Source organism: Pipra filicauda, unplaced genomic scaffold (genome assembly GCF_003945595.2).
Source record: "Pipra filicauda isolate LSUMZ 115617 unplaced genomic scaffold, ASM394559v2 scaffold65_size3143899_pilon, whole genome shotgun sequence".
NCBI classification, from domain to species: domain Eukaryota; kingdom Metazoa; phylum Chordata; class Aves; order Passeriformes; family Pipridae; genus Pipra; species Pipra filicauda.
This window is the reverse complement of record NW_024104820.1, coordinates 2,481,815-2,495,078: the sequence shown is the minus strand read 5'-3', so window position 1 is coordinate 2,495,078 and position 13,264 is coordinate 2,481,815. Positions and strand designations below refer to the sequence as shown.

At 41.5% G+C, this 13,264-nt stretch overlaps 1 protein-coding gene across 2 annotated transcripts in view; it reads right to left on the bottom strand.

Moving 5' to 3' along the window:
• Positions 1 to 3,921: 3,921 nt before the first annotated feature.
• Positions 3,922 to 13,264, bottom strand: part of RSU1 (Ras suppressor protein 1) — a 102,805-nt gene continuing 93,462 nt past the window's right edge. For both annotated transcript variants that reach the window (XM_027720546.2, XM_027720547.2), the window contains exon 9: positions 3,922 to 4,396. In XM_027720546.2, the coding sequence (XP_027576347.1) occupies positions 4,294 to 4,396 (103 nt within the window). In that variant the 3' untranslated portion in view covers positions 3,922 to 4,293. The remainder of the gene's footprint in view (positions 4,397 to 13,264) is intronic.

The following is a 13,264-nucleotide window of genomic DNA, read 5'->3' as shown; positions in this document are numbered from 1 at the left end:
GTTTTCTGGCTCCATTTTGTCTATCTTAGCAAGGAGAATTAATTTCCCAGGCCACTCTTTGCACAGGCACATCCTATCCATCTTATGGTAATTTAAAAAAGTTTCCCCTGTAAGAGTGCATTGCACTGTATGCAAAAAAAATCGCCATACTCTTTCCAGTTCACCATGTGCAAAATCAAAACAGAGAATTATCAGCTTAATTGTTTTCAAAGAGCTCCCACATACTGGAAAGTTATAAAAAATAAATTTCCTCTTCACAAGAATAATTTTCTCCCCTTGAAGTGGCAAGCTGTTGGTTTTATCAGAGGGTGGCCCAAAGAGGCATCTGAACAAGTGACCATAAGAATGGATGGCAAAAATGTTCTTTTCAAGGCACCCTGAGACCAGGGATCTCATTGTCAACTAGGCCAGTGAAACAATACTGACCAGCAGACCAAAGAGTTGCCTTTCCAGAGCTTGGTGCTCCCACTGGCACAACACCCATGCTCACCTAGGGGTAGCACCCAAGGGTTCACTGGAAGGGGCCTCACTTTGATGGATCCTCTGGAGGAGTGACTACGGGGACCAGCAAAGGGACCATCACGAGCTGCAGTGCTCATTAACTGGTTCACCACAGTAGAAAACAGCAGCTCCTTTCCTTGAAGTTCAGTGGTGAAATAATTGTGACCCAGTAAAATAAAACATTGTTTTTAAATATTAAAAAAGCAATGACTTTAGAGAACAGATACATAAAATCATCACACTCACATTAAAACTGTTGTGTAGTTTGCTCTAAGAAGCGGGTACCTTTTTAAAAACTCTAAGACCTTAGCATGTTACAACCCACAGTTTGCTTTTCTTCCCCTTGTCTTTTATTCTGTCCTGAGCCTCTGAAGAGCTACTCCTTACCCATTTTGTTTTCTGTTTGTAAAGCTTTATGCATTGCAGTTTTTCATCGTCTTCTCAGAACATTATCTTATTTTTTCATCTTTCTTTTCAAGAAACTTCTTTTTTTCCCCCATCTGCCACCATCTTCAGTATAATACTTCTCCCTTTAGGATTTCTTTTATCCTTCACATCTCTATGCCTTTCACTTACTCTTCCCCAGACCCTTCATTCCTGCTTTTGCTTGTCAAAACTGTGTTTCTTCCTCCTTCATGAGGGAAGAAGTGGGAAGGTTGGGCGGATTTTTTTGCTATGAACACCCAGGAATGCTCCAATCAATACTTCAAAAATCTGCAGAGGAGAGATTGCATGAGTCTTTCAACACTTTCAAAATTTGCAACTGCAGTTAATGGAAGTCTGACTAATGCTTGAAAATCATAAGCTTATTTTAAAGCAGTGCTGTAGCTTCCCACCAATAACATCATCAGGCCTTCCCCAACAAGTTTTTAATTTTACATTAGAGACTCTACTCCATGTTTTGAAACCCTTGTAGCCCTGTAGCAACTTCTTTTTTTTTCCAAACCCCAGGACACAGCAGGTGACGGATGCAGTCTCAGATACCACCTGAGCCTTTAGCTCTGGTTGGATTTCTGTTCAAGTCAAAGGAAAGCCATAATGCTGCCCCGCTTACAGAAAACCATGTCCGGGCATACCCAAGGAGATTCCAGAAGAGGGGTGAATCCAGTTCAGCTGGAAGTGAGCGTACATAAAACATCCTCAAGCCTCAAAGAAGCTGTCTAGTCATGGCTGCAGGATCTGTCAGGAGAGCAGTGGCTCCACCCTGACGACAGTGCCACCCTCGAGGGAGGGCTTGGGTAGTGTTCAGTGCCAGGGAAGAGTCTACAGCCTCTTCACCCTGTCCTGATAAATGTGCCCTTGCTATTTATTTTGTTTCCAAAAAAATCTGTAATAGTAGTTTGGGGATCTTCTGACATTTCACTGTCATTTCATCAGGACTTCTTGTAGCACAATTATTATTGTCATTAGGTCCCCTCACGTGTTAATGCCTACATAACATTTAATTGTGAGTCCTTGCATCTTCTCTTTGGGGCTTCTCTCTTGCAGCAGCCGGTGGCAAGTTCACCATAAAGCAAGATCTTAGGGAGGCGGTGGTCCTTCATCCCGGAGACGTGCCCTGCCCAGCGCAGCTGTGTTCTCAGCAACATGGCCTCAATACTTGTGACTGCTGCTTGTTCTAGAACAGATGTATTGGTCACATAATCCAACCAGTGGATGTTTAGGATTGTGCGGAGACAGCGTTGATGGAAGCGTTCTAGGAGACACAGGTGGTGGCGGTAGATGACCCATGATTCAGATCTGTATAAGAGAGTAGACAGCACTATGGCTCTGTAAACACTGATACAAGGACTCCCTGAAACATCTCAGCCTTGGCCACATTGGTCTTCATCACTGGTCTACTCTGGTCTCCAATCGGGAGGTCTGGAGACACACTATCTTTAACACTGCTGATGCTTTTGAGAAAGCACGCAGGATCACTCTTGAGGAGAAAAGACAACGCAGAAAGAATCGTGCCCTGCAGAATTTACCACCTAAGGAGTCTTTCTGCTGTGCCTTTTGCAACCGGACGTGCCTATCTCGTATTGGCCTTTTTAGTCACCAACGCGCTTGTAACAAACGTGAGTAGAGCCCTTCCCAAATCTTCGTTCACGAAGCCCAGCCATGATGATGATGATTTAATTGTGAGCATTCCAGATGGGGGCCAGTTCTTGCTGTGAATTCTTAGCATGCAACCAACCTAACACCTTCATGGGCCTGTTTCAGTTGGACCTGTTCCCTAGACAAATCACTTAAGAGGTCTGGAAAATCCTCTGCAGAGCTTGCAACAGATAGAATTGACTGCTCCTGACAAGTCTACCATTTTTACTGTTCTCCATCTGCCTACCAAGACTGCCTCATTCTTCTGAAGTACTGAAGACCACTTAAAATGTGTCTAAAGCTTGATGCCAACTTCCTAGCCCCACTTGCCAATTCAAAAAATCTGTTGCAAAATATATGTCAATACATTTATTCCTAGACTAAGGCAACCATGTTACTTAAATGCTGGGGTAATCCTAAATGCACTGGAGAGGATGGTGCTGATAATAGAATCTTCAGACACAAAATGGCTTTTGCAGAAGGTATCACTTCTAGCATGAGATATTTAAAACCTTTTCTTCTCCCACTGAACACCACAGGCCTGTCTCGGCAGTCTGGGCATGCTTCCCAGCTTGCTGTCCAGATAGCAGCCGACTCTCAATGGGTTGCTCGGGTATGAAATTCATGGAACTGGAAATCAAGGGCAGGAAGGTCCCAACACGAGCGATCTAGGTATGAATATCTGTTCTTGCTTCTTGAGTTCCCTCGTTAGCTTTTGTTCTCCTAAGACTAAAATTGTTTAGAAATCACTGGCTTTTAGGTTTTCCTTTCCCACTGGTAAGACCTGAAGCTATTTGAGCTGTTGAACAATTTGTAGTTTCTGAGCTTGGTTGCAGTGCCAGCTTTGTATAGATAAATATAGAACCTGTGGCATTTTCAAAAGCCATTTGGAATAGCTCTTCAATATAAGCACTTTCAGCAGAGATTAAACACATTATTTGGGTTTTCTGCCTAAAGAAAAAAAATCACTTAAAAAATTGGCAGAATTACCAGTTTCTTCAATGACAAAGTTCTCTTCCCCAAACTGGGGCTGGCAATTGGCAGCTCTTTACAAAGACAATTTTTTTTTTCTTTCCTGTCTCCCCTTCCCTACTCTTTGATTTCAAAATAACCTTCAAGGCAAAAAGAGCAAGATACAGCAACATTTAAAAAAAAAAAAGAAACTGATTAAAATTTTTCACTCTTTAAACAAAATGCCTTGCATTTTTACTAATTTGTATCAGATAAAATGCTACCACATTCCGACAGAAGAAATTAACACCTTACAGGAAACTGGACACATTATGTTCCTCAAGGAATTTTCTATTTCAGAAGTCCTACTGAAAAAAAACAAAACAACAATACAAATTAAAAACTTTATTAAAATCAATTGGAATATAATATGAAATTTAGTATCATATAACATAGGTGTAAACCCCCTGATATTAACAGCATGTGACACATGTGAAGAGAGGACATTAATATACATATAAATAGAAAAGCTAAAATATGTTCGACAGTGATGTATTAAATGGCTACATAAATTGTGACCATAATTAGGAGAATATATAAATTTGTATCCCTCTAGAAGTACCTTCTAAAGCGGTATACATAGTAAATTGCAATTAATTCTAGTCTCTGCTTTCTTATAAGCAACAGGAGATGTGAGGGAATATTATAAGCACATGCAAAAGCAATGTAGAAGATATAAAAACAGAGGCAGAAGCCAGGCACTTATTTGTTCTTGGCTGCCAGAGGCTTACGGCTGATCTTCTTTGACTTGTCATTGTTCTTCTTTGGAGGTTCAGGGTTTGCCTGCATGTGTCTGCCATAAAGACTGTAAGGAAATGAGACAAAAAAAATGGTGATACAGGATTTTACTCTGCAGCACGTTAAACAATGCATCTAGTTACTAAAAATAAAAAAAATAAGATCTTTATTTTGTCTCAACACACTGAATTTTCTATTAGATCTCGCTGCAGTCATTAACATTTGGTTTTTCGTGACTTTTCAGGGTAGTAACACCAATAAAAGCAGGCCTTTGGAGCAGTGAAGGAGCAATCAGTTTTGCCTTAAGAAACTAGCAACCTTTATTCTTCAGTTATGGGATTAAGGCTTGGAAGGCTGCAAGGATGTGTATTCAAGTAGACAATGATAAAAATTGGGTTGAACTGAAGAGATAGAGTGCCTGCTTAGAGCAGAGTGAGCATCATCTCTAACCAGAAAACCCAAGGGTTTGATAATGTGACAGAGAGCAATGGTGTCACAGCAGCCTTTGCTGCTCACACATGATTGATAGCATTGGGACAGCTACCAACACATCAATGCCACATTAGTAAGTACCACTGATTAAATGTTGACAAAGTATCCTACAATTAAGACACTGGCATTCACTGTGAAGCTAAATAGACTACATGGCTGAGAGGATCTTGCTAAATATCACATAGTAATTGATAGATAATTTATGAGTAATCCCGATTAAACTAAATTAAAAACCTACCCAAAATAAACACAGCTCAAATTTAACTTCCCTTATTGACATAATGTGCTTTTCGAAGACGCGCTTTGCAGGTTTTGGTTGGGGTAATTTTCTTTATAGTAGCTGGTATGGGGCTGTGGTTTGGATTTGCACTGAAAACAGTGTTGATAATAGAGATGGTTTTGTTTTTGCTAAGCAGTGCTTGCAAAGAGCCAAGGCCTTTTCTGCTCCTCACCCCACCCCACCAGCGAGTGGGCTGGGGGTGCACAAGTTGTTGGGAGGAGACAAAGCTGGGACAGCAGACCCCAACTGATGCAAGAGATATTCCAGACCATATGGGGTCATGTTCATCATATAAAGCTGGGGGAAGAAGGAAGGGGGGGACGTTCAGAGTGATGGTGTTTGTCTTCCCAAGTCACCATTACCTGTGATCTTGGAAGTCTTTTCCAACCTTCATGATTCTGTGACTTTATTCTATTCTTTACTATTCTAATTATACGTCAGGACGTTAAAAGCTACCACCTGCTTTGAGCTTTATTTTGCTATATCTGGAAGATACTTCAACCCTGGGGTTCCTAGACCATGGAGTGGGATTAGAACTTCTTGTAGGGTGGGGTGGAGAGGAAGTGCTAGCTTTCACCTTCTCAGCAGCTGAAGATTTACATCACGCTGCTAAGCACGCTGCAGTCAAGGTGTACTGTAGCTAAAACAGCCTTGCTCAAGGAAAATACAACTGTAAACTACGACATTACTTCACCTTACTGAAATTTTATATGTGTCATCACCTACTGTCAGCAAGGGATCAGGTGCCATTTCCTGATGAATGCAGAGAGCCCTGACCCTCTGTGATAACTACATGCTTCGTGTTAGCTACAACAGTCATATTTTTCTTCTATTTCATAAGAGACAGAGCCCCAACAGCACAAGACTGTATTTTATCCAAGTACACAATATGCATACTAATCAAACATCTATCCTAAATAACTGTCCTGTTTTGGAAGGCATTAAGTGAGTTGAGGGAGGGAGTATATGGAAGGAGATGGTTTGGTATTAGGAAATACTATCACTGCAGAAGAGCACAGAAGTGACATTCAAGGAGGCTGTCCCATCAGAAACTGATCCAGGGTAGAAAATGTCAGGGAACAAGCAGTATCTTGTTCTCAATGATATGCAATGCAGCATTTGAACCACTGTCAGCAATAATTTTGTAACTCCAAGAAGTTAGCAACAGAGAAGCAGAAATGTATACTCAAATCTGTGAACACCAATAGTTAGCTAAATACTAAATTAACATTCAAGCTGTTTTTTGGCTCTTTTTCATAGAATAACAAAGTCCCCATTTGGGATTTTAAGCACTGAATTAACAGAGAATCCACTGGTCTACCATATTTGAGCACAAAAACCCTTCACAGATGGGAACAGAAGTCCCTTGTCACTGTCCTGTCTTCCACATCCTGCTGCCTCACAGCTCCTTTGTCCTGTTAGTGACAACCCAGAGAGGACTGAAATAGCTTTAGTGGTTCTCAGCTATTACATACCCTCTTTTTGCACAGGTTGCTTTAAGGTCTCCTTTTTTTGCTTTGGAAACTTCACGTGAGTTTCCCTCTCAGGTGACCCTTTCGGCATTTGTTACATCTCTCATTTCTTCCTTTCTCAGTGCAAATGTTCAAAGTTTGTGAACTGGCAGAGCTCTGATAGTGAACTTTTCCTGAAGCAAAAGGGTGTGGTGGGGATTCTACTGACTACATAGATGCTTTCCAAGTGCAGAAACTGAATATTGACAATTTTGATTGAACTTCAGAGTTCTGCTGAAGTCTACGTGCGCAACGCCTTTTGACTGTGAAATGAGATCCAGTGGCCACTGCATGTAAGAATCCCAACTTACCTGGACGGATTTTTGGTATTTCTTTGATATTTGCTCCTCACAATGTTCAGTGCTATTGGTGCTCCAGTGATTCCCTTTGCCCCATGCAAATACTCCAGTAGTAATAGATATACATGAGTTGAAGGCATCTACAGAAAATTTCACATTCCTTTTATTTATTCTCATGTCCAACCACTTCTATCATCATGTGAACCGAAGTTTCATCCAGGAAAATAATCAGTGGGTTTAAAATAAGCAAATCAAATACATCTACTTAGGTTTTCCTGGCAAAATGTCAAGGAAGTTTCAGCGCACATTGCTATCTCAACTGAAGATGAGTGCTTTACAGTCTATCACAGGAGTCTGCTATGCAAAGAGCAAGGATCAGATGTATTTGGATTATACAAGCCTTCACACACAGGGTCTCTCTCTTGTGTTTGCATACATCAAATATGAGGAGACATATGGTGTCACAACAACATTTAAATACAATAATGACTGTGATAATGCCTCTGGGACAGAATTTGCATTCTGTTACACTCGGGAAAAGGGAACTCAAAATTTTCAATGAACTTTTGGTAGAATAACAGACACCACTTCCATAGCTCCCAAGGGGGAAAAAAAACACAGGAAAAAAAAGCAAAAGATAAAAACTAATGGAGCTTATCTGCACAGAGAAGTAACTATCTGAATTCCACAAGAACCTATAACCCTTTGGTTGTAATAGATGTGAAATTTGCATACACAGCCTTTAATGATTTCAATACCTACTGGAAGGATGCAGCCATAGAAGTAGCCATAGCCAAGCTGTCCAAACTGTGTACATGCTCCTGCTCTGCATCAATGCAAAGTCAGCTGTGTTAGGCAGAGACACTTGCACCTCGTCTTCGGCAGCGGAGGTCAGCTTATGACATGCACACAGACAACTGTGCTGCTCGGCTGACAGATGGTAATGTGCTGGGAGATGGCACCTTGACATCACTGTTTGCATGACTAGACCCTTAGCCACAGCAGATTGTCTCCATAAAGAAACCAAGGAATACCAAGGCAGATTGTGGCTATAGTTTCAAGGCAGCTTTGTGAGATAAGTGCTGATAACACACGGCAGCACCTTCCCACTTGAGATTTGAAACGTCACCTGTTTACGGAGCTGGTACTGCTCTGAGAAGGACACTACGCACAGCACACAGGCCAAAACCTCCGCTGAAGAATAAAATCTGGAGTGCAAATAAATATTTGAGATGTTTGCAGTTTGCAGCAACAGTCAGAAGCTAGTTATTATAACCACAGCTCACACACTGCAGAGCCTTTGTAGACTTAGCAGCTACAGTCCTGCATGCAGCCTCCTCATTATGTTAAAGTGAAAGGGGAGATTACATGCAAGACTGAAAGCTCTCAGATAGAGACTTCCAATTGCTTTCTTTCCTCGTATATATTTTTCAAAGCAAATATATCTCATGAACTTAAATGTTTCTTTGTATGCAGATATAAACATAAACAAAATCTCCCCGCATTCTCCACCTGCCCCACTGGAAGTAACAAATTAGAGTACTATGGCTGCTGCAGCAGCAAAACTAACAATGTCAAGTGAGAAAGATGCTCATTAAACTTCATCATTCTGTCTACTTTAATGATGTTTTTACTTAATAAAAATTCCCTAAGTAGTTGCAAGGATATTAGGCAAGGTCTCTGGTTATGTATCAGGGGCCTAAGCTGTCACTAGCAAGCATGCAGTTCAGGAGGGGCATTCCCAAGAGGAAAGAGTGAATACAGCTTTCTGTAATAAATTCCAAGAGAATCAATAACCACAGCCTGCCACATTACTTAAGTATTTAGGAAAGTAGGTGATCCTTCTAAATTAAACTACAAATTGCAAAATATTGCAATTTACAGCATAAAATCAGGCATGGAGTCTTGTAACTTGAAAGCATAGAGTCTTGTTACCAAAATCTCTGAATTTAAAAACTGAACCACAGTTAAAATTCATAAAGTTCAAAAGAGTCAGTTTCAAAAACCACCTTCAGCACAACTGTCTCCAAGTTTTCTCTCTTGTACAACAAAATGCTCACTAGCTGAGGGCTACATGCTCCCAGAGATGAAGAGCAAACTTGTGTAAACTAGGGAGCTACTGCAAAGTGTTTCATGCACACATTGATTTTCTTCAGTTCAAGCATTTTGAAAGAGGATTTTGAGATCGAGCCATAAGAAATACACTGCTCTCACTTTATGTCTGTAACAGACCTACAGGGTTGAGTATACAGTATGAGAAGGACCGCACAGTTGGAGATGCTACCTCCAGCTATGTACTGTAATCTGGGAAACAAAGGTGAAACATTCCAGCATGCTTTTTCAAAAGCTGGAGCTCAGGATCAGGCAGATATTTATTTAGTGCTCAGATGAAACTTCAAATGTGGGTATTTACAGTGACCTCAACAGGACGGTCCCAAGCCTCAGCTGCTGAAGCAGGAGACAGGAAAGGCTAAATCAGTGGTAATATCACTAGAAACCCAAAGCTGAAAGAAGTGCTTGCATGACTGGTACATGCTGGTTACCCTGCATTAGTTACAATTCACATGCACTTACAGAGAGGTGCTTTCACCCTAGTGGTTTTTGCACAGTTAACTGCTGCTCTGGTATCCCCTCCAAGTGACTGGGACTAGCCTTTTCTCCTGTGAGAGCTTCTAACACGTCACCTTCCCAAACCACATATTCTCCCAGAAAAGGGACAGATACTGGGGTTTAATTTGTCGGTAACATACTAGTGAGAGAAAACAGTGGAGGTTAAAATTACTTTGCAAGTGTCATATTATTTTGGTAGCTTACCAGTAATGTTTTTATTCCGTGTTGACATAAGTTAGATGATTTCAATGAAGAGGACCACTGCATAGCTAAATGAAACAAATATCTGTTTTCCTTACACTTGGATGGCAAGCTGCAGTTTTAGGATTCTTAATAAGGAAGAACAGACAAGAGTGACTCATTTTATTCAGCTAATTTTTTGCCCCTTGTTTGCAAGTGCTCTGAGAGCAGATGGCAGCAGTGTCAGCAATATTCATCATCTGAACAAGCTCTCCCAAGTTTCTTCAACAAGTCACATCTTTGACCTGTCATCAGTCTCTGTACCAGCTCTCTCCTCGTGCTCTGTGGCAGAGGCAGCACTGGCTGGACGAAGGGGGTAGGTGCTGGCAGTGCCACGTGCTATACTGCAAGGGCCTCTGGGCTACTAAATCTGCAGCTCTTAATGTGCTGTGAAACAGCTCCACTACTTTTAGGTCTGTAACGGTTTGCCTTCATCTATAGCCCACTAACCCTGGTACATCTAATGCTTCAGATTGCCCCAATCTCCACACACCACAGAACCCAACCCTGAAACACTCCAAAGTGTCATAACCGGTGTTATTTTTCCATTCCTTCCACCTGCGCCAATAATCTTCACAATCCGGAGTTCTGTCAGACTTTGGTGTCATCACTCTCCCCAGTCCCCACTATGTCCTGCATTTCAGCTTTCAAAGAGCCTTTCTGCATCACCAAAAATCCCTAATCCCCTCAAGTGCTTTCCGGGTGCCCACAGGCACTCAGTAGGGGAACTGATCACCTCTTCCCATCTTGGCTTAGCTTTTTTTGTAACTAGTTTCATTTTTCGGAGCCCAAATCATATAAGAAGGAAAGGATTCAGTAGAGGTAGAGAGCTAGGTAGCTAAGCCCAAGTCTCCCAGTCAGTGGAGATCTAGCTAATGGAGCCATTGGAGTACAGAGTTTTTTGGGTGATCAAGTACAAGTATCTGCTGTGAGATGCTTAGTTGCATTACCCTGTTAAACATTTTCACCAACTACAGTGGACAGTGGGTAACTAGCTGACATGCAGACATTCATGTTTAGCTATTTTAAAATGCTAGCTGAAGTCCACCCGAAGCAACCACTCCCTCCCTGTTCCCACTTTGCACGCTCTCACAAGCTGTTAGCCATCTTACGTTATAGACTCTGCTGAGTCACACAGTCCAAAGTTGACTTACTGTGAATTTCTGCCTAAAACACTTCAAATCTCAATAAACGAAAAAAAGTATTCTGCCAAAACTGTTCTGGAGCTCACAGCCTCAGTGACTGCGCACCCTCCAAAATAAGCCTACCCTTTCCATGGGTCTCCTACTGCCACTTCATTGTTTCCCACAGGGCTCCCTTCTGCTGGATCCCTCCACTATCCCCTTTACATTTGCTGCTCTATATACCTGAAGAAAAGAAAGACTCTGCCATGTTTCTCACCCTCTATCCCTACAGGTTACTGTCAGAGACAGACTCTGACCAGGGGAGATGTGTCTGTGGGAGGAGATTTCACCTGAGGTAACTATAATTTACAAACACTTGCTCTCCTATAGGGTTGCCAATTGCTAGATAATTTTAGTTCTGCCAGATCCATCTGCTCTTAAAATGGTTAATTTAATCCCTACTTCTTTGAACTCACCATCTTGCATGTTAAGGAGAACTATTTTTTTCCCATAAAGGAATTCCAAGTAGGTATTAGGTATTTCTTTAATTAATACACAATAATAAAAGAAAGCCTTCTCCTTATATTCTCCGAGGCTAGCAGCCTTTTGAAGCAAGTACTTTAAATGTGAGGCTTGTTAGGGAAGCACAGCTGGAAGCTAATAGAAGCCTAGAAAAAAAAAGATTTTTTTAAAAGGAAAATATACAGGCTAAGATTTGCAAAGCTGGCTAATGACTTTGCATATACAACCTGAAAGACTTTACAAGATCTGGGGCTTTTGACAGAGAGGGTTTTGAAAGCACATGGAACACGAGCATCTGGTTTCTGAAAGTCAGGCCTATCTAACACCCAGGGAGCCCAGCACCGAAAATCTCAGCCATGCTACAAAGCCAAAGAGACACACAAGGGGGCCCTCTGTGGAACTGCCACAGAGATTGAAAGAAGAGGGCGTGATTATGCCTATTTTTTTCAAAACAGAGACAAACAGGAATTAAGATCTCATCTAGACAATCTATTATGCTGATTAAAAAAAAAAACCAGCTAGCCAGTAAAATGAAACAGCAGCCTGAGATGACCAGAGAGAGAACAATTTGTTTCTGCACGTGGAAAGTCCTATGAGACTATCTCAATTATCAAGAATTTCTCACCTGGGACTTGCATCTTCAAGAACATCTGTGAGGGCTGATCTCCCTTCTCATGCTCCATTTCAAATGGACTGATGACTTGTTCAGTCTACACATGCAAACTAGTCCCTGAATCCACCCCTGGCATGGAAGAACTGCATAGGTCAGAACCTGAAGTCCTTAAGGGTGAGATTTCCCACAGATTGCAGAGGAATATTTCTCCCCTTGTTTTCCCCAATCAAATGGTGCCTTCCCACTTATATATGACCAGAAAAAACAATTTAGTGCCAGACATAGGCATCAGCTGTTTATCCTGAGGGCTGAGGTAACCACTAGAAAAAATGACATCCTCCACCTAATTCATAAAAAGCAATTAGGAGCCACAGAATCTGCATGAGCAGGCTCAGCTTCTTTGGCAGAAGCCAGCACAGGCAGCTGAACAGAAAAATGCACGACCAAGAAGGAAAAAGACTGCTCAAGTGAGAAAGAAGTATGTTGTGTTCACTGAAGTCCTCTGTATCATCATAGCCCTTGTATTTATGTATTTGTAATTCATGAGCATTTAGTAGTAGAATCAACAGTCGCTCCACTTCTCCAAACCATGTTGTTGAGACCACATTCAAGGCCACCAACCTGATCTCAAACTAACCCCGGACAGGCAGCAAACATGGTGCAGAAAACACACTGGCTTGCAGCACAGACAGCCTCCTGGAGCCAGCTGAACACAGTCTTCTTCATTCTTATGTTATTTTAATGCTCTTGTCCACATGGAGTCCTTTGGGCTTCAGTAGAACAGTGCTCATTTTCCTTTCTGAATGCTACACTAAGGGGCTCGCTGCTCAGATAAATCCCCTTACATAATCTTTATTATTGATTTACTACATGCATTTTGCTGTGCATCTAATTAACATTTAAAAAAAAGAAAACAGAGGGTAAAAATAGCTAAGTGCAAGCCAAGGAACTTTCTTTAAGTTATTCTGTGTCTGGCAGGTATGTATTTCTTTTCCAGTAACCAGACAAAGTGTACCAATAAAATGTATAGAAGGGACCCTGGGGAAATACCGATACACAGACTCTTCTTTCCTTGTTTTTTGGTTTTTTTTAAGCAAAATTGAAGTGTCTGAGTTAATCTAAGCCTGCTCTGCTGCACACTGAGGATGACCAATTTCATTGGCATGAAGAACATTCAGGGATCACAATTCCCCCCACGCAGGGTTTATACAGTAGCCCTGCTCTGCTGGGCTGGCTCACATCTC